Raw genomic sequence first — 22,654 nt, forward strand, 5'->3', positions numbered from 1 at the left:
CAGATATCCGTTATGATATAAATGCATAGATATAGGTGTTGAGTATTATGGCTAATATCCCTAATTCCATCATTGAAATAGTTTGTAAATGGTCCTTGAGAAGAAGAATCATTGTTAGACATTAGCACCAGTATAAAGTGGAATCCACAATAATTTGATTTATGCTGTGATTCTTATAACACTTACTTTTAATTAAATACAATTTTAAAAAAGGAAAGGTACTTTACAATAAATATTGTTATATCAAAATATGTCTAGGGTGCTATAACCCATTAGGTGGCGTGAAAAAACAGCATCTTCATGCCAAAATATATATTGTTAGAAATTTAGAAACAATTCACCTACTCCTATAAAAATTAAGCACCTCTAAGTGACACAGATTTCAGTCATATAGTCAATGTTATGCATAAAAACAACTTTTAGAAATTACCCTAATGAGATCCATAGGAGCTAAAATGTATTTGGATCATGTTCCTTCTTGTCAATTTGTTCATATAATTTTGAGGCATTATCAAATGGTGGCTATTTATGTTAAAGTTCTTTTTCTATAAATTTCTCCCTGTTCATTATATTTTCTACTGAAACAAATGTAGTTCTTCACTCCATCTCTTTAGACTGAAGGACTGAGGATTCTTTGCTGTTTGTCAGCTACACTCTATCCATTTAGATTCCTATTAACACTTTCTGATGCCTTATACTTTCAATTCATTTGCAGCAGTATAGTCCATATGGCCAGATTTTGCATCAGTTTAACCATTCTTCAACTTTGGAATCTTAGTATTATAAATACGTGAGAATAAGAAGGAAATTTAGTAATATTTTGGAGTATTTATTGCAATGATCAAAATAGTAAATGTACACATATACACACCCCATTAAAAAAACACTTTTGATCATCTAGGCATGTAGTTATTTTATGTTGCTGGATATTATGCAAAATTATACAAAATATCCTACTTTTATTTTACACACACACACTTATTACCACAGTATTCAGCTATAAGTGACTTGGATTTGGCAAAATAGAAACCAAACTAGTGCTCATCCTGTAGCTCTCTACCATGTTAAATTTGCTCACCCCTTCATAAATTAATCTGTGAGTATGCAGTTAGTCTTTGGAACTATTAAATACATTCAGGCCTGCATATATAGACTATTTTATCATGCCATTTTATACAATCGAACTTGAACATCCATGTATTCTGGTACCTATTTGGGGGAGGATTCCTGGAACCTCAGTGGATGCTAAGGGCCCACTACACATGCAATTACATTTCCACAGATTTGCTTAAATGTTCGCAAAATAAATGGTTGCATTATGGATGCTGAACAGCTTATTAACAACAATAGAATTACACCTACACAGATAGAAAGAAACACACTGCAACAGCCAAGGGAAAACTCAGCAGAAGTCATCTCACCTTTCCCTCCACGTGGAAGAAAAAATAGTGAAATGCTCTTATGAGAGATGGCAGACAGAGAGCTCTGGACTTGGCCAGTTATCACCAATGTGTTAAATTGTCAAGACAGGGATGAGGAACTAGTGATTATGAACAAAATGTTGCACACAATACTACTTTTATTTAGAAGGCTCTATTTGATCATGAAGATTAATTTGATGGCATTAATAGGGATGTGGAAAATCATATTTATTGATTGTTGATTTTAATTTGACCAGTAAAGATACTTCTTTCCCCCTGAAATATAGATATAATGGATAGTTTAACTCTCCTTAGGAGCAAAGGAAATCCACTCTACTTTTGAAACAAGAACATCTCCCCAGTCTCACAGTAGTTTGCACTTCTGTAATCTATATATATATATATATAATGGTAATGGAATCCCGGCACCGAGCAAAACAACAAAACTAAACACGCCACAACCTAGCAATTTCACCACACAATACAACATCCACGCCTTAAGGTTGAAACAACACAAAATCACGTCACGCACCTCCACATGGACAGAACCCACAACGCACCATCGGGAGCCATGCCAGGAGGGAAAGAGAAAGCCTCATGGCCGCCGGCAAGAGGAAAGGCAGGCAATGGGAAAAAGCTGTCCCCTGGGTCCTAGCGCCCGCCCATCATCCGAATTATTTATCTCCACTATACTCTCCCTTATCCAACCTACGACAATATCCAACCCATTTTAATACTCAATGTTTTAAATATATGCTATGAACCATGACAATCAACACAATATGACTCCTAATATTTTAACAAGCTTAAAATCACAACACCAAATAAAAAACAACACTCTTAAAACAGGGGAATGCCAGACACTAAACAATCAGGGCCAGCTAACACCTCCCACGATCTGCCATGCAGGACACAATCCAAGCACTCCTAACAGATGGCCACCCAGCCTCTCAATAATAATAATAACAACAACAACAACAACAACAACAACAACAACAACATCATACAATCCTAAGGTTTGCAGAGACCCCTAAGAATCATCCAGTAAAACTTCCTTCTACCACACAGGAGGACACAATCCAAACACTCCTGACAGATGATAAATACACACAAATGTCTATACTAGACAATGTCGAAGAGATAAGCAAACACCATAAAGGTTCAAAACATAAAAAGAGATGTGACATGTAAGGGCCACAGAAATAGTCAGGTCTCTCTGAGTATAGAGCTATCTTCTTTCTATGTGAAAAAGATAAGCAAATACTATAAAGATTCAAAACATAAAATGCACTATGTTATTTAGAGCATCATGTACAAACAGTATTACCTGAGAGTTAACAACAATAATGAAAATAATAAGTACAGTCAACTGTTGTAATTCACAGTAGTATCTTCCAGACTGTAATGTTTAAAGGAAACTGTAATGATCAAGGCTTAAATGTGGACTAAAGTCAAAACATATCAAGTACAGTAGAGTCTCACTTATCCAACATAAACGGGCCGGCAGAATGTTGGATAAGCGAATATGTTGGATAATAAGGAGGAATGAAGGAAAAGCCTATTAAACATCAAATTAGGTTATGATTTTACAAATTAAGCACCCAAACATCATGTTATACAACAAATTTGACAGAAAAAGTAGTTCAATACGCAGTAATGCTATGTAGTAATTACTGTATTTACAAATTTGGCACCAAAATATCACGATGTATTGAAAACATTGACTACAAAAATGCGTTGGATAATCCAGAACGTTGGATAAGCGAATGTTGGATAAGCGAGACTCTACTGTAGTCTCCACTATTTAAACAGTTTCTGAAGACTCCAGTTAGATTTGGCAACCCTTACAGTTTCCTTTAAACATTACAGTCTGGAAGATACTACTGTGGATTAATGTTTCCAGACACCCTTAAGAATCATCCAGTACAACCTCCTTCTACCATGCAAGACCACACAATCCAAACACTCCAGACAGATGGCCAGCCAATATCTCCACAATAAAAATAATAATAGAATCCTACAATCACAGAGATAGGAGAGACCCCTAAAGGCCATCCAGTCCAACCCCTTCCTGCCATGGAGAACACAATCCAAACATTCCCAACAGATGGCCATACAGCCTCTTGATAATAATAATACTAATAACAATATCACGGAATCCTCATGTTTCCAGACAGCCCTAAGAATCATCCAGTACAACCTCCTTCTACCATGCAAGACCACACAAACCAAACACTCCTGACAGATGGCCATCCAATATCTCTACAATCTCCACAATAAAAATAATAATAGAATCCTACAGTCACAGAGATAGGAGAGACCCCTAAAGGCCATCCAGTCCAACCCCTTCCTGCCATAGAGAACACAATCCAAACATTCCCAACAGATGGCCATACAGCCTCTTCAGAATAATAATACTAATAACAATATCACGGAATTCTCATGTTTCCAGACAGCCCTAAGAATCATCCAGTACAACCTCCTTCTACCATGCAAGACCACACAATCCAAAACACAATCCAAACACTCCTGACAGATGGCCATCCAAACACAATCCAAACACTCCTGACAGATGGCCATCCACCCACTATATAATAATAATGATGATAATAAAGATAATAATCATGATGATAACAGCAATAATAATAATAATAATAATAATAATAATAATAATAATCATAGAACTATACAAACCAATAATTTGGAGACACCCCTAATGGCCATCCACCCCAACCCTTTCTACTATGCACCAAGACACAATCTAACCATTCACAACACTTGGACAACGTATGCATACTATACAATACTACACAGTGACAAAGACCCCCTCTACTCTCACCACTTTCACATTACACAAACAACCAAATACATACTAAATATAAAGACAACCATACAACAGACATTGAATACCATCACTAACTCAAATTTCTCACCAACACCACCAGACAATGCCACAGCAACGCGTGGCTGGGCACAGCTAGTTACTAATAGAATTTTGCTTTCCATGCAATCAGCAGGATACAAACTGTGAAAGGAATTAGTAAGTGCCATAACAAAGAACACAACGAAGTTGGGCTCACACTCAAATTCAAAAATGCTATAAAAAGTTATCCAATATTAAAAAGGCCTAATTTCCAGCTGTGAGTCACATGTTATGAAGTTATAGCGGTACTGTTCCATTATCCGGGTGGAGGCCACTAGGGGGGCACTAGAGAGAAAAGATAGTCCATTTTACAGTGGGGAAGTTGAAGGAAGAAAACCATTTCCCCTGTTTTTGCTGGTTATCCCCCTCCCCACTTCCCATGTCATAAACGACGGTTGTTTCCATGATGGGGACACGGGTAGGGTGAATAACAGGAAAATAGGGGAAAATGGTTTTCCTCCTTAAACTCAACCTCTACCCCTATAAAATGGACTATCCTTTTCTCTCTAGCTGTTGCACCCCTAGGCTGCGTAGGCACCTCAAAACCACACCGGAGCCCCAGAATATGAGCTAGCAAGCTGTTTATTGAAGATTATATGCAAGCAATAGCACATTAAAGTTCAAAGTCAATAAAATGGGTATAAATCCACAAGAACAAAGTACTTGTTAACTTGAAGCAAGAGTCTATAAAGTCACTCAAATAACATAGTCCAAACCGAATATCAAAGTAAATCCCAAGAAAGGTATCAACAATAATCCAAACAAGATATCAAGGATTAATTCCAAGGCATAAGTCAAACTGGAAACACAGGAAACAAGACTAGAATGTAGGATCAAACTCCAAGGTAGTCCAAGGTTCAAAGTCAATGTTGAGACACAAGGCAAGGATCTTGGCTAGAATAGAAATCCAAACAGCAAAGTCACTGGAACATTCAAATGGATTCACAGGCAAAAATGAGGCTGGAATTTGAAGCAAGATACAAGGCTGCACAGGAACACAGAGTTGGTTCTTGCAGAAGCAGAGGCAGCAGGAGGACATTTTTGCTCCCTGGCTTCAGGTAGGATTTGGCTAAGATTTGGCTAAGATTTTAAACTGAGTGTGGGCTTGGCTCCTGTGGTCAAAGTCTAACTGTTGTGTGACTGTTGTGTTGAAAGATAGCCAGGTACTTAAGTTGATTGACAGCAGGCATTGTCCCCTGTTAGTTAATTAAAAAGGCACCTTTACTAACTATCCTTTGCAGTACATACAGGAAACAAAGCAACATAAACAAATACACAAAGAGGTGGTTTGTTGCAGTCTGCACATAAAGTGCGTGCATATTACTTAACTGTACAAAGATCCCACTTGGCCACCACGCTCACCAAGAGATGCAACAAAAGCAAAACATTCCCATCACATGCACCAGCTGTGGCATGTTCCGCTTTTTCACACAAAAACTAGACAACTACATCTGCTCCAAATGCAAACAGATGACTCTGATGGAGCAGAGGATCCAACAGCTCGAGCACCGTATTAAGACCCTTAAGGACATTCAGGCACTCGAGCTCTTCTTGGACAATGCACAACACGCTGCTGTAGATCTGCAGCCTGCATCACACCAACACCACCAAGACCATGATCAGGAACCTTATGGGGAGATCAACTCAAAGGTAGACAACCCTCAGGCTTGGAAGGAGGTCACCCATAGAAGGAGACGCAGGACCAGGCAGCCTCCGCAGAACTCCTCTGCTCAGCTGCATTTACACAACAGATTTGAAATTTTTACATCATTAACATACAATCAGGAAACACATCTTGTGGAGGACCACAGTTTCTTAGATACCACTCAGTGGACCACCCTGGATCAATGCGCAGGGGATAGCCCTGACGGGGACAGTGCATCACCACAGTCACACTTATGTAATCATGCAAATGCTCCATCCCCAATCATAGACCAGGAGCAACAGGAACATCCTTGGGAGAGTAATGGGCTCTCGGATGTATCTCAATGGATTGTCATTGATGAATGCACTGGGGATGTTGAGGAGGAGGACAACACTTTACACCTACATGATTCACTTCAACAGGAACACTCTTCAGGGGACATACACACTGTCTTGCACAAAAGGGACCCTGTCAATCCTCAAAGGAAACAGGTCTTGGTAGTAGGTGACTCCCTCCTTAGAGGAACGGAAGCCTTCATTTCCAGACCGGATGGGATGGCTCGAGAAACATGCTGCCTCCCGGGGGCAAAAATACACTATATCACTCAGAGGCTCAGCAGGCTCCTAAAGCCCCATCACCCTCCCCACCTTATGTTGATTCATGTAGGTACCAATGACACCGCTAGGCATACTTTTCAAAAGATCACAAATGATTTTCGAGCTCTGGGAACAAAGCTAAAATTGTATAATGTACATGTGATCTTTTCATCCCTCCTCCCTGTTGTAGGACACGGCTCTACAAGGGCCGGAAAAATAGTACAGGTCAATAACTGGCTCAGAAAATGGTGTCAAGAGGAGCATTTTGGCTTCCTTGACCATGGTCTACTCTTCCAAGAGGATGGACTACTGGCAAGAGATGGGGTGCATCTCACACAAGTAGGAAAACATCTTTTTGCACACAGACTCACAAACCTCATCAGGCGCACTTTAAACTAGATCTACTGGGGAGGGGAACAACAGCCTGGCGAACACTATATTACCCACGACCACAGGGAACCGCCAAAAGGCTAAACGGAGGGCTGCACAAACACAGCAAGGACCAAGAACAGAGAGCACAATAATCCCAAATAAACAGCTCAAGGGGAGGTCACAGGGGCTTACATGTCTTTACACTAATGCTCAGAGCATGGGAAATAAGCAAGACGAACTCCAACTCCTAGCACAGCACCACACATACGATGTCATAGGCATCACTGAAACCTGGTGGGATGACTCCCATCACTGGAATTTAACCATTGAGGGCTATAACCTCTTTCACAGAAATAGAACAAAGGGGAGAGGAGGGGGAGTAGCTTTATATGTCAAAAACAGTTACGTTGCAGAAGAAATGCAAGACTGTAATCCGGGAAACCAGCTTGAAAGCATCTGGATAAGAATCAAGGGAACCGGGACTCAAAAAGATCTTGTCGTGGGTGTCTACTACAGACCTCCGAGTCAGGATGAAGGACTTGATGAAGCCTTCTGTCAACAGCTGACCAAACAGGCACAAAGAAGAGATATAGTAGTCATGGGCGATTTCAATTATCCCGATATCTGCTGGAAAACAAACTCAGCCAAGAGTACAAAGTCCAACAAATTCCTCACTTGCCTTGCAGATAATTTTATGGTCCAGAAGGTAGAAGAGGCAACAAGGGGATCAGCAACTCTTGATCTAATCTTAACAAATGTGGAAGACCTGATCAATACAGTTGAAGTGGTTGGATCCTTAGGGGCAAGTGACCATGTGCTCCTGCAGTTTGCAATACAAAGGAATGCTGAAACTAAGACAAGTCAAACACGCATTCTGGACTTTAAGAGAGCTGACTTCCAAAAAATGAAGGAATTACTGAGCAGCATTCCATGGACGCCGATATTAAAAAACAAGGGAGTTAAGGATGGATGGGAGTTTTTCAAAAGTGAAATACTCAAGGCGCAAATGCAAACAGTGCCAACAAAGAAGAAAAATAAGACAAGTGCAAAGAAGCCAGAATGGATGTCCAAAGAACTTCTAACTGAGCTAAAGCTCAAAAGTGACATGCACAAGAAGTGGAAAAGGGGAGAAATCACCAAAGAAGAATTCAAACGTATAGCCAACACCTGTAGGGAAAAGGTTCGCAAGGCTAAAGCGCAAAATGAGCTCAGGCTTGCCAGGGACATAAAAAACAACAAAAAAGGATTTTTTGCTTACGTTGGTAGAAAAAGGAAGAAAAAGGAGGCGATAGGGCCATTGCAAGGAGAAGATGGGGTGATGGCGACAGGGGACAGGGAAAAGGCAGAACTACTTAATGCCTTCTTTGCCTCGGTCTTCTCACAAAAAGAAAGCCATCATCAACCTCAGCAACATGGAATGGACGAAGGATTGGGGGAAATCCAACCCCAAATAGGGAAACAAGTTGTCCAGGAACACCTGGCCACTCTAAACGAATTCAAGTCCCCAGGGCCAGATCAGCTACATCCAAGAGTATTGAAGGAACTAGCGGAAGTTATTTCAGAACCACTGGCAATTATCTTCGAGAGTTCTTGAAGAACGAGAGAAGTCCCAGCAGATTGGAGGAGGGCGAATGTGGTCCCTATCTTCAAGAAGGGAAAAAAGAACGACCCAAACATTTACCGTCCGGTCAGCCTCACATCAATACCAGGCAAAATTCTGGCAAAGATCATTAAGGAAGTGGTCTGCGAACACTTAGAAACAAATGCGGTCATTGCTAATAGTCAACACGGATTTACCAAAAACAAGTCATGCCAGACTAATCTGATCTCCTTTTTCGATAGAGTTACGAGTTGGGTCGATACAGGGAATGCTGTGGATGTAGCGTACCTGGATTTCAGCAAGGCCTTCGACAAAGTCTCCCATGACCTTCTGGCAAACAAACTAGTAAAATGTGGGCTAGACAAAACTACGGTTAGGTGGATCTGTAATTGGCTAAGCGAACGAACCCAAAGGGTGCTCACCAATGCGTCGTCTTCATCATGGAAAGAAGAGACAAGTGGAGTGCCGCAGGGCTCTGTCCTGGGCCCGGTTCTGTTCAACTTCTTTATTAACGACTTAGACGAAGGGTTAGAAGGCACGATCATCAAGTTTGCAGACGACACAAAACTGGGAGGGATAGCTAACACTCCAGAAGACAGGAGCAGAATTCAAAACGATCTTGACAGACTAGAGAGATGGGCCAAAACTGACAAAATGAAGTTCAACAGGGACAAATGCAAGATACTTCACTTCGGCAGAAAAAATGGAAATCAAAGATACAGAATGCGGGACGCCTGGCTTGACAGCAGTGTGTGCGAAAAAGACCTTGGAGTCCTTGTGGACAAGTTAAACATGAGCCAACAATGTGACGCGGCTGCTAAAAAAGCCAATGGGATTCTGGCCTGCATCAATAGGGGAATAACGTCTAGATCCAGGGAAGTTATGCTCCCCCTCTATTCTGCCTTGGTCAGACCACACCTGGAATACTGTGTCCAATTTTGGACACCACAGTTGAAGGGAGATGTTGACAAGCTGGAAAGCATCCAGAGGAGGGCGACTAAAATGATTAAGGGTCTGGAGAACAAGCCCTATGAGGAGCGGCTTAAAGAGCTGGGCATGTTTAGCCTGCAGAAGAGAAGGCTGAGAGGAGACATGATAGCCATGTACAAATACGTGAAGGGAAGTCATAGGGAGGAGGGAGCAAGCTTGTTTTCTGCTGCCCTGCAGACTAGGACACGGAACAATGGCTTCAAACTACAGGAAAGGAGATTCCACCTGAACATCAGGAAGAAATTCCTCACTGTGAGAGCTGTTCGACAGTGGAACTCTCTCCCCGGGGCCGTGGTGGAGGCTCCTTCTTTGGAAGCTTTTAAGCAGAGGCTGGATGGCCATCTGTTGGGGGTGCTTTGAATGCGATTTCCTGCTTCTTAGCAGGGGGTTGGACTGGATGGCCCATGTGGTCTCTTCCAACTCTACTATTCTATGATTCTATGATTCTATGATTCTAAGATCTTTCTCTCTTGGATTAGCAATGTTACCACCTCTTACTGTGTCAGAGAAAACAACCCTTTTTAAGAGAAATTCAAGGTCCCTGGCTGTGAGAAGGTTGCTCTTCAAAAGCAAATGTCTGCTTCTTTGGACATACTCCTTTTCTTTCCATTGCTGAGTTATCGCCCTCCTCCTGTCAAGCTCATTATCCTTCTCCACTTTATCAGCTCCTACATCCAAATTAGAATGTCCACATGGCACCTGAAGATCCGACCTTGACTGCTGTGAGGAGTGTGATTCAAACTGCCTGCTTGCAATCATTCTATCTCTGGTCCCAGAATCCACTGGGACAAACTCTGGCTGCATCTCAGGCCGAAACCCAAAATCCTCTGGCAAGGCAGATGCAGGGACAAGCACAGGCTGAACGGGACCAATCCCAGGCTCACCTGACAGCTCAGATGGCTTCAACACTAGCGCCCTCTTGTGGCCTCCGCCCAGATAATGGAACAGTACCATTATAGCTATGATATGCTTATGTTGAAAGTATCAAAAAAATCATAAGTACTATTTCTGATCAGGCAGACTAGAAATATTAAAAATAAAAAATAATTTGTATTTAGATAATATAAATATTGTAGGTGGATATTCCTTTTCATTTTATCATTACACTTGAAGTAAATAATCAACTTCTCACATCAATGCCAAGTGATGACTTGCAGTTGATTTGCTGTTGTACAACTTTTGGGTATTAGTAACATCACATACCTAACTTTCTTATTAATACCTTGAAAGTGAAAAGCACTCAATAAATGAATGTAGTACTACATTCTAGACCAGTTTATTTTGCCCTTAGAACTGCACCTAGCACTGTGACTCCTAAAAGTATCTTCAGGTACAATCCATAGTCCCCTAGTAGCCTGCACCCAGACACCCAGAATTTACAGCCTTATGGATTCTAACTAGTTAGTTGAATAATATGGGTGAGCAAAGAGCAGCACTATTATTCCAACCTCAACCTATCTCCATATCTTTTAGGAGCAAAAGGTATGTTCAGTGACTGGAAAAGACAGTCACTGCAGAATTCTGGGGTTAGCAGTTTAGGAAGGGGCCTTTCAACTGCTCATCCAGAGAAGCCCTGGGCCTCCCTAAACTACAAACCCCACAATTCTGAAGGAGGCAGTCATAGCATTTAAAGTGGAGTAAAGTGGATAAATGCTCAAGGGTGATGAGGCCCTTTGTTTTTGTTTTGGAAACTACCTCTGTATCTTCCGTGAAACAGGCAATGTTGTCTGCACAGTTTTAAAAATGTATTCAAAAGAACTTTAGCAACAAAACCAGCAAGAACATTTATTTTATCTTGTTTTCTCTGTGGGGAAAATATAATGTATCATATGAAATGACCCCATATTGCATGGGCATAAAGAATATCTTGAGTATTTTCATGTCTCCCATTTCTAAGCACTGCTTGATATTCACACCTTTCCATAACATGAAGCACAATAAAATGTCTGTGCCACAGTACATAATACAATTATATAGTACTCATTAAAAAATAGAAATTATTTACTCAACCAAGCAAATAAAGTTGAATATTTTTCTGCTTTGTTAATGCTCTCAATTATTATTGCACATAAAAGCCACGAAAGTAGAATAGTATGTGTTACTCACATTTAATTGACCAAGAAACAAAGAGGTTTCCTTTTTAAAAATCATGCTACCTGATTACACAGAATTAGTACAGTGTGAACAACAGAAACAAAGCCATAATTGACTGAGTAATTGGTTAAAAAATCCAGAACTTCTCTTTGATTCCACTAACAAATGAAAAGTAAACCTACCTTCAGTGACCCCTACATCAATAGTTCCTTTCACTTGACTGAAGCACCACAACACATCTTGCATGAGATTCTCAAATCCTGCAGGTACAAAACAAAAAGGAATTGACCAGAATGTTGAGGATTTTCCTTTTGCATTTAAAATAACAAATATGCAACTACAATTATAATCCTTGCTACTCTGTAAATAAAATGAGGGAAATCCATGCACTCACCTGGAATCATTTTGCAATGCAAAGCAAAACCTACTTTCTTGGGAATATGGCAACATTATGCCCACATTGAATTGCTTCTCTGTTTTCTGTGTGCCAACTGAGGCTATTTTGAACATGGTGCAATCGGAGTCAGCTCCCAATACATCATTGGCAGCAGCATCCAAGAGTCACATCCTTTATAATAGCCTCTCTTCATCAGAGTATTACTGTACATTTACTCGAATTAAGTCAGCTCCATCTTGTGAGCGTTGTTTTCCTTACCTTTCTTAAAAGTTCAATAAAATTACATTGTTTGTTGAATCAATAGCTGGACTCTCCTGACCGAATTAAATTAAAGATAGATTTGAAGGATTCATTCTCACATTCTTCTTTTTCTATTATTTTTTCCTTTCTTCCCCTTCTCCTCCAGTTGCAACTTATAGGGAAGCATACAAACACACACATAAATAGTAAAATTTGTGTAACAAGACCAGCATTTTTGCACACACACACACACACACACACACACACACACACACACACACAGGTACATGAACATCAAGACATAAGCTGGTGAAGTCTCATATAATATAGCAGTAATGTGTGGCACACACCCCTGCTTTTAGACAAGTCATCTTCATAGGCAGTGCAGCAGTTACATTGTCAAAGACAGAACGCCACCAAATAGAGTACAACACAGTTTATTGAAGTTACAGAACTAAAAAATGCCCGTAGGAAGCAAAGGACTAGGCAAACACTTGTCTTCAGTGTGAAAAGTAACAGAAACAGCTCCGTTTGAATTAAAACGGTTCGAAAGGATAAACCGGATTAAACAGGAGTTTAATCCGGATTAAATCAAAAGTGCTTACTTCAGCCTGGCAATTTAAACAAACAAAAGTTGGTAAACAGAGGTCAAAATGAACACAAAAAACTGGCAGCAGATTCCTCTCTGCTACTCAAAAGCTACAGATGAGTAACTCAGGCTGTTTACTCCTCCGTGCAACGAGCGAAATCCGGGTCCAGGCACATCAATCAGGGTAACGGCGGTCAGCAGGGTCCCAATCCGGTCCAAGGTCGAAAGCCAAGTACAGACGTCTAAAGTTCCACGAGTTCCACCGATAGCCACAGAAGGGATAGTCCGAGGTCGTAGTCAGTCAGTCAGTCCAGCGTCAATCCAGAGTAGGTAATTAATGTCCGTCAAAAAGACGACGGAGGTCCAAGCTATCAAGATTAAACACAAGTTGCACAGAAAAACCCCACACAGTTCCTCCCGCCGTCTATGCCCAGTGTCCTTGGTAACTTACGTATCCAGCAACGAATCACACCCGTCTTCAGGAAGTTCCCCAACAAGAGCCCAAGCGTTCGTCCAGATTACCTTGCCCAACGCAATTAGCCATTGATCCTAAACCCCATTTTATCCCAGTTCATAACTCCTCATCGCTGTCAGCTGCTATCCTAATTCCAGGTGCCTCATCATCCTCATCCTCATCAGAGCTAAAACACCTTTGACTACGCCCCACAGCATCCCCAGCTGTGGATCCCTCCAGCCCGTCCATGGGTCTGATCCTGCAACCCGCCAATCGCCTCCCATGCTATCATTGCCGGTGACACCCAAATCCTCCCTCACACGAGTCCACTCCATGTCATCCTCCTCTGAGCTAACCATCTCTTCCTCCATTCCCTCGGTAAAACCCTCAAATGAGTCTTCATCTGTTGGTTCTGCAAATAAGTCCCGGAGCCGTTTCCTTTCACGCTCCTCAAAAGAGTCTGACTCTCGAGGAGTCTTACGACCCCGTCTACTAGTACCGGAGCCAGAAGGCTCAACCATAACATACATAGTGTTAGACTTTACACATGTACTCATAAATATACACAGTAAGAGTATTGAAGTATACAGTTAATGTGTATTTTTCTTATTAGTAAGCCAGCTCTGCTGCATGTAAGTGCTAGAGGCAGGGGTTTGAAGTTTCGGCTTATTCTATCAAGATGACCCCCTGGACCTCTGCCCCAAAGTCTTGGGTAGTACTACTGTACAGAGGAAGGGTGCATCCAAGTACTAATGGGCATTTTACACTGATCATGGATTTCCCAATTATGGTGACAGGGCATCTATATGAACTTCCAAACAGTAACCGTCAAGTTTCAGCTTTCTAGGTGGCAATGTAAGCTATTAGTGTATTACTGCAATATTATTCATGTTCAGGTGCAGATTGAAACACTTCTATTTACTAGTGTGGCTTTGATTGAATATTTACAAACACTGGGTTGAGAAAGGAAAATTGAAGCCTACAAAGAGTGATGAAGGCTTTTTTAAAATTTAAAATAGTGTTTATTTTGCATTTTATTATATACATAAAATATAAGCCTTCAGGGAGGGGGGATGGGTAGGGAAATAAAAGAGAAAATGAGAGAGAAAGAAAAAAAGGATGGGAAAAGGGAGTGTGGGTGGGGAGGGGAGGTAGTGCTTCCGAGTCAACTTCCGTGGTCCATTTACTATTGTGTATAGTTTCTTTTTTCTTTTTTCCCCTTCCCTTGTCCGTGGACCTGTATGTTCTCTTCTTCTTAATTCATTTATAACAGCACTAGCTGTGCCCAGCCATGCGTTGCTGTGGCGAAGTATGGTGGTATGGGAAATAAAGTATTGAGGAATTGGTGGTAGTTAAGGTAAAGGGTAAACGTTTTCCCCTGACATTAAGTCCAGTCATGTCTGACTCTGGGGGTTGGTGCTCATCTTGAGTCTACACTGCCATATAATCCAGTTGAAATCAGATAATCTGTATTTTATAGGCAGTGTGGAAGAGGCCTGATTGAAGTGGCCCTGGGCTGAATGGGTTGCTAGGTGACCAAGTGGGTGGAGCTTAGCCTTCTAACTGACAGCAGACCAAGTGGGTGGAGCTTAGCCTTCTAACTGGAAGCAATTGGATAAAAACAATTATTCCTCTCGCTCTAATTAGGACTTTATATATATTTTCTTTTTGTTGTATGAACGTAGAGGTATGGATGAGGGGTTGTGCTGCCAAGTTTAGTGTTTCTGGGATGTGTAGTTTTGTTGTTTTGTCCTAGGCCAAAATTTCATTACCCTTTTATATATATAGATTGGTTCTTCACCACAGGCCTGTGGTGTTTCTTCTTTTTCGTTTATACTCCAATTTTGCTTTGTTTTACATATTTTTCTAATTTACTCCAATCTGTTTCTTTTCTTGGTTTTCCCTGTTGTTTTGCTAATAGGTAAGTCAATCTATGTGATGACCCATGGGCAATGTAGTCCCATTCCTGGCACTGTGGTGCCAGATGAAGAGGAAAACTTGAGTTTTTCACCGTTCCAGCCAGAATTGGAACTTTCCCAGCCAGATTTGAAAACCTTGCACCTGCAAGAGATTTGTCTTCCAGAAGTCTGTCAAACAAGCCCCGAGCCACAATCTCCTACGTTTTCTCGCCATGCTTTTTGTAAACAACAGAGGGGAGTTCAACAGGCGTCCCGCAGGAGTGCTAGGATAGCTGCTAAGCATTCAGCTGATTAAGCCTGCTTTCCATGGGAAACTTTAAGGAGTCATGCATCTGGACTCAGAGAATAGCTTTCGTTTCTGGTTCTCCAGGGAACTGCTCTTTGGTGGGAAAACTAGATCCTATTTAGGTGCTTTGCCCACAAAGGGATCTTGCGGAGTCAATTCGTCAGCAACTGGAGTAGGTTGTGTGTGGACAGCGCTACTCCGCTTCTAAGCCTTCGTTCCTGTTTCCAAGCCTACGTTCCCGTTCCAGCCTTGTTTACCTCCGCGGACCTTGCCTTGCTTCCTAGGACTCAGCCTTGTTTTCCAGGACTCTGCCTTGCCTTGTTTTCCGGATTTTGCCAAGTATTCCACGGATCTTGTTCTTGCTCCTCGTCCTTGTTGCCTTGTATCAAGCCCTGTTTCAAGTTACTCCCTAGCCTCGCTCAAGTTCCATGGACTAAAGGACCTTGTCATCTCCCCTCACTTTGCCTGGCAAAGTGAGTGTTTCGGTTATTGGATTACAACTTTGGACCTTAATATTTCATATTGGACATTGCTTCTTTGGACTAATTTTGACCTTTCCTGAAAGGTCTATTTCTGGACTATTTCATACACTTGCTTTTATTAACTTTATATATTCCTTCAATAAAGATATTAGATAGAATCTGGCCTCGGTGTATGGTTATTGGTGCTCTGCAGCCTGGGTCGTGACAGTTTGACTCCGCCACCCTAAGCACCAATTAACCTAGGCCAGAATGTCTACCGGAACCGTGCCGGGTGGCCAGCCACTCAGCTACACCATCGACAAGGACGAAGTGGACCGCATCCGTGACAAGCTCAATGCGCAGGATGGGGAAATCAGGGGTTTGAAGGAGCGCGGAATCCGTCTCCCGGCCATGGCGTTGCCAACCAAGTTCTCCGGAGAAGCTTCTAAGGTTCATGTTTTCCGTCGCCAATGCCAGGCTTATCTAGAGGCCCGTGCTGCCGAGTTTCCCCAAGAAGACATCAAGGTGGCGTGGATTTACAGTCTCCTAGACGGGCCAGCGGCCAACTGGGCGACGGCACTGTTCGACCAAGTCTCCCCACATCTAAGATCAGCGCAACACTTCTTGGACCACCTTAAGGCGACTTGGGGGATCGAGGATAATTTGGAGGCAGCCGGCCACAAACTCCGGCGCCTCTCCCAAGGAGACAGACCCTTGTCCCAGTACATAGCCGAGTTCCGAGTGCTGGCCCATAACACCGGCTGGAACGATGTAGCCCTCAGAGGACAATTTCGGGAGGGTCTCAACATCGAGATGCTGGAGGAAATCTCCAAGGTGGATCCTCCACACTCTCTTGAAGCACTCATTGATCAATGTTTACGAGCTGAAGTCATGCTTGCCAACAGAAAGCAATGGATTCGAGGCCAGAGCGGTAGGGCTGGAGCGAAACCTCCCGCTCCCACCGGCGTCCAGCCGCGTCCTGTGTGGAGACCCCCGCCACCAGCCCCATACCCCCGAGGAAGCGAGGAGGTGCCAATGCAGTTGGGCAACGTGCGACCCAGACTAGATGCCGCCGAGAAGGCCCGCCGCCAACGCCTAAATCTCTGTTGGTACTGCGGAAACGGGGGCCACTTTGCCAGAGAGTGTCCAGCCAAAGGGAAGCCCGCCGCTCGTCTGGCGACGGCGTCCTCCACGGAGACGAAGACATCTGAGGCGGCTGGCGCGCAGCCGGCGGGGGAAGCCGGCGACCGGGCATAGAGAGGCTCGCCAGCCCGGTCAAAAACCCCACTCAAGAGCCGCCAACCGGGGTCCTATTTCTCCTAGTGGTCACCTTGTGGTCAGTGAAAAAAGGACCCGTCATGGTCCATGCCATGATAGACTCAGGAGCCACAAACAATTTCATTGATAGAGAGTATGCCGACTCTCTGGGATTACAATATCATGACTTCAAGAACGCCCGGGTGGTGCAAGCCATCGATGGCCGCCCCCTCAAGACAGGTCCAGTAAGCCAGTGGTCGGAACCCACCAGAATGTGGATAAGGGAACACATGGAAGAGATTTCCTTCTTTGTTACCGAGGTTCCCCACTTCCCTGTGATTTTGGGTATTCCATGGCTGACACTCCACGACCCAAGCATCTCCTGGTCCAACAGAGAACTGCAGTTTGCTTCAAAATATTGCCAAAACCATTGCCTAGTAGCCAAGGTCTGCCATGCCACAGACGCTGAACCCATTATCACCTTGCCCAAGAAGTACTCAGAATATTGGGATGTATTCAATGAAAAAGAAGCCGAGAGACTACCCCCACATAGACCTTATGACTGTGCCATTGACTTGGTGGAGGTGGCCCCGATCCCGCGAGGACACCTCTACTCCCTGACTGAACCAGAGCAAGAAGCTCTCAGGGAGTTCTTAGAGACAAACCTCCGCAAGGGGTTTATTAGACCCTCTCAATCCCCAGCCGCTTCCCCAGTGATGTTCGTGAAAAAGAAGTCAGGGGACCTACGCTTGGTGGTGGACTATAGAGCATTGAACAATATCACTAAGCGAAACCGGTATCCCCTGCCTTTGATCTCGGACCTCTTAGACCGGCTTCGAGGGGCTAAGGTTTACACCAAGCTGGATCTTCGAGGAGCTTATAATCTAGTTCGCATCAGGGAAGGGGACGAGTGGAAGACTGCCTTCCAGACTAAATTCGGTTTATTCGAAACCCTGGTCATGAATTTCGGTTTATGTGGAGCTCCCGCAACGTTTCAACATTTTGTCAACGATATCTTTCAGGATTATCTAGACCGGTTCTTGATCATCTACCTGGACGATTTTTTGGTGTTTTCTAGATCGCAATCAGAACATGAGAACCACGTCAGAATGGTGTTACAACGATTGCGGGATCATGGACTTTATGCCAAGCTGGAAAAATGCGCTTTTGATCTACAAGAGGTAGATTTCCTGGGTTATCGTGTCTCGCCACTAGGGCTCACCATGGACCCGGCCAAGGTAACAGCAGTATTGGAATGGCGGGCGCCAACCAACAAGAAAGAGGTGCTTCTTGGGGTTCGCGAACTACTACCGCAAGTTCATTCCAGACTTTGCCCGCTGGTCTGATCCAATCACCAGCTGCATCCGAGGGAAACAGCCTTTCCGCTGGACAGAGCAAGCTGAGAAAGGATTCCAACAACTAAAGAAATTATTCACGTCACAGCCAATCCTTCAACACCCAGATCCTGAAACCCCTTTTGTCGTACAGGCGGACGCCTCCGATGTGGCAATTGGAGCGGTACTCTTGCAACCAGTGGGAGAACATCTTCACCCTTGTGCCTTTTACTCTCGTCAACTGACTGCCCCAGAGAGAAACTACACTATTTGGGAAAAGGAACTTTTGGCCATAAAGGCAGCCTTTGAAACTTGGAGACATTGGTTAGAAGGGGCCAAATTTCCCATTGAGGTCCACACTGATCATCGGAATCTAGAACATCTAAGAACTGCTCGCAAACTAAATCAGAGACAACAACGCTGGGCTTTATTCTTTGAGCGTTTTGACTTCCAAATCCATTATGTAACCCCAGCCCAGACCAAACAGGCAGATGCTTTGTCACAAAAACCGGAATATGCTGCAGGGCGCAAGGAGACCTTTGAGTCCCAATTGCTGCAGCCCGAGAACTTTGCCACGCTCACAGTGGGAAACACTAAATCCACCCCAATTGAATCTACTCCCTCAACTCCAGGGCCCCTTTGTGCTCAGGAAATCAGGGCCAGTCAACAAACAGATGCCTGGGCTCAGGATCAACTTCGCCAAGGACTACATTTTCCCTTCTCGCTTAAGGATGGGTTACTTTGCTATAGAAATCATGTCTACATTCCCCCAGGACCGGGCAGAGAAAAGGCACTTCGTCTGTGTCATGACTGCAAGCCAGCAGGGCATTTCGGACTATTTAAAACCATGCATTTGATCCTAAGAGATTTCTGGTGGCCTAAGATCCGCAAGGATGTGGAAAAATATGTCAATACCTGCCCAATATGTCAGCGCTCCAAGACAAGACGGGAGAAGCCCTCGGGGCTTCTGCATCCCCTTCCTACTCCATCTCGCCCATGGGAAATAATCTCTGCGGATTTTATCACTGATCTACCACCTTCCTGCGGATTCACCACGATCCTAGTGGTGGTGGACCTTTTTACCAAGTTAGCCCATTTCATTCCCTGCGATGGCCTTCCCACGGCCAAAGAGACTGCAGATTTATTCCTTCAGCACGTTTTCAGATTGCATGGGTTGCCCAAGAGTTTGGTCACAGACCGTGGGTCCCAATTCACCTCTCGTTTCTGGAGAGCACTACAAAAACTATTGGGCATAGACTCTCGTTTATCTTCGGCTCACCATCCACAAACGGATGGGCAGACAGAGCGCACCAATGCCACTCTGGAACAATATCTTCGCTGCTATGTAAACTATCAACAGGACAATTGGGCTTCCCTGTTACCGCTGTCAGAGTTTGCCTATAACAATGGTGTCCAGGCTTCTACTAAAGAAACCCCGTTCTTTGCAAACTACGGCTACCATCCACGTTTCTTCCATCCTGTTATTGAAACCTCAGAGGTTCCCGCAGCAGAGGACTGGCTGCAAGAACTCACAGCGGTGCAACAACTTTTGCTCCAGCAATTAGACCAAGCCAAGGAGGACTATAAACGCCACGCGGACAAACATCGCCAGTCGGGCCCCGAAATCAAGGTAGGAGATCGGGTTCTTCTGTCCACTCGCTTTTTGCCCTCCCATCGCCCTTGCCGGAAGTTAGATGCCCGTTTCATTGGCCCCTATCCAGTGGTGGCGCAACTTAACCCCGTGACTTTCAAACTCCAACTGCCGCGTTCTATGCGCATTCATCCAGTGTTTCATCGCTCCCTGCTCCTTCCGGCGGATGGTGTGCGCCCTGATGCAGACCGGCCGGCCCCCACTCCTGTTTTAGTGGATGGGGACGAAGAATTCGAGGTTCAGGACATTTTGGATTCTCGCTTTCACCGCCGCCGCCTGCAATATCTCATTGACTGGGCGGGTTTTGGCCCCGAAGAACGCTCTTGGGTAGACGCTTCCGCAGTCCATGCCCCCGATTTAGCCCGCCGCTTCCATCAGAACTACCCTGCTAAGCCGCGGTCCCGCACTTCGGGGAGAGAGCCCATTTTTGAGAGGGGGCTTGAGGGGGGGGATAGTGTGATGACCCATGGGCAATGTAGTCCCATTCCTGGCACTGTGGTGCCAGATGAAGAGGAAAACTTGGGTTTTTCACCGTTCCAGCCAGAATTGGAACTTTCCCAGCCAGATTTGAAAACCTTGCACCTGCAAGAGATTTGTCTTCCAGAAGTCTGTCAAACAAGCCCCGAGCCACAATCTCCTACGTTTTCTCGCCATGCTTTTTGTAAACAACAGAGGGGAGTTCAACAGGCGTCCCGCAGGAGTGCTAGGATAGCTGCTAAGCATTCAGCTGATTAAGCCTGCTTTCCATGGGAAACTTTAAGGAGTCATGCATCTGGACTCAGAGAATAGCTTTCGTTTCTGGTTCTCCAGGGAACTGCTCTTTGGTGGGAAAACTAGATCCTATTTAGGTGCTTTGCCCACAAAGGGATCTTGCGGAGTCAATTCGTCAGCAACTGGAGTAGGTTGTGTGTGGACAGCGCTACTCCGCTTCTAAGCCTTCGTTCCTGTTTCCAAGCCTACGTTCCCGTTCCAGCCTTGTTTACCTCCGCGGACCTTGCCTTGCTTCCTAGGACTCAGCCTTGTTTTCCAGGACTCTGCCTTGCCTTGTTTTCCGGATTTTGCCAAGTATTCCACGGATCTTGTTCTTGCTCCTCGTCCTTGTTGCCTTGTATCAAGCCCTGTTTCAAGTTACTCCCTAGCCTCGCTCAAGTTCCATGGACTAAAGGACCTTGTCATCTCCCCTCACTTTGCCTGGCAAAGTGAGTGTTTCGGTTATTGGATTACAACTTTGGACCTTAATATTTCATATTGGACATTGTTTCTTTGGACTAATTTTGACCTTTCCTGAAAGGTCTATTTCTGGACTATTTCATACACTTGCTTTTATTAACTTTATATATTCCTTCAATAAAGATATTAGATAGAATCTGGCCTCGGTGTATGGTTATTGGTGCTCTGCAGCCTGGGTCGTGACAATCTATCCATATTTTTTATTTCAGTTATTTTACTTATCCATTCTTCTAGTGAGGGGATTTTGTCTTGTTTCCAATATCTTGCATATGTTATTCTGGCCGCTGTTGTAAGACATGTTAAGATTTTTTCCTCATTAGTACCAGGGGGTATTTTAGAGATTCCTAATCAATATATTTAGGATTTTTATTCCTAATTTTTTTGGGGTGTTTTCATGTATAAAATTCCAGAATTGTCTTGCTTTCTTACAAGTCCACCACATGTGGTGGTAGATTCCTTCTTCTTCTGCACATTTCCAACATTTGGTATTTGTAGATTTGTTTACCATTCCTAATTTTTTGGGAGTCGTATGCCATCTGTACAGCATCTTCATCCAGTTCTCTTTTAGTTCGTATGCATAAGTGAATTTTATTTTTCTCTTCCAACAGGTTTCCCACTTTTCTAACATAATTGGTCTGCCAATAGATTTGGCCCATTTGACCATACTGTTTTTCACTAATTCTGTTTCTGTATTCCATTCCAAGAGAATTGTATATAATTTTAGTGATTAATTTCTTTTCAGTTGAGAATATTCGATCCCACATGTTATCTTTTTCCATGAAGCCTGACTCTCTGTCTTTGTTAAACTGTTCTTTGAGTTGTCTATATTGTAACCAGGTCATATTATCATAGAGGGGCTTTAGTTCTTGTTGTGGTATAATTTCATATGTCTGATCTCCTTTCCTAATTATTTCTTCATATTTTGGCCAAGTTGTCCACCCTAATGAAGGATTTTAATGCTCTACGGAAATTTTATTCTGCTTTAATTTTCAATAAAATCTAGTCCCAGTTTATTTTGTAATGTGTGCAAGACAGGCCTGTAGCCAGGATTTTGATTCCGGGGGGTGAGGGGGGGGGGGGAGGGCTGAGTCTGAGTGAGAGAGTACCTACCCTAGCAAAACTTTTGTATCGTTATCCCAATACCCCCATGCATATAGAATATATTGAGCATGGTGATCAGATCATGATATAAGTA

At 43.5% G+C, this 22,654-nt stretch overlaps 1 protein-coding gene and 1 long non-coding RNA gene across 2 annotated transcripts in view; both read right to left on the minus strand.

Annotated features, from left to right (window-relative positions):
* Positions 1-12,060, minus strand: part of ppp2r2b (protein phosphatase 2 regulatory subunit Bbeta) — a 283,974-nt gene extending 271,914 nt beyond the window's left edge. The window contains exons 1-2 of the mRNA XM_062970418.1: positions 12,036-12,060; positions 11,824-11,901 (exon numbers count right to left, since the gene is read on the minus strand). Coding sequence (XP_062826488.1) covers positions 11,824-11,901; positions 12,036-12,045 — 88 coding nt within the window. The 5' untranslated portion in view covers positions 12,046-12,060. The remainder of the gene's footprint in view (positions 1-11,823; positions 11,902-12,035) is intronic.
* A 639-nt stretch (positions 12,061-12,699) lies between these two features.
* Positions 12,700-13,834, minus strand: LOC134296191 (uncharacterized). The gene is made up of 2 exons (XR_010002778.1): positions 13,319-13,834; positions 12,700-13,235 (listed from the first exon to the last, which is right to left on the minus strand). It is a non-coding gene; the product is annotated as an uncharacterized LOC134296191 (long non-coding RNA).
* Positions 13,835-22,654: the final 8,820 nt, after the last annotated feature.

This window comes from Anolis carolinensis, chromosome 2 (genome assembly GCF_035594765.1).
Source record: "Anolis carolinensis isolate JA03-04 chromosome 2, rAnoCar3.1.pri, whole genome shotgun sequence".
NCBI lineage: Eukaryota > Metazoa > Chordata > Lepidosauria > Squamata > Dactyloidae > Anolis > Anolis carolinensis.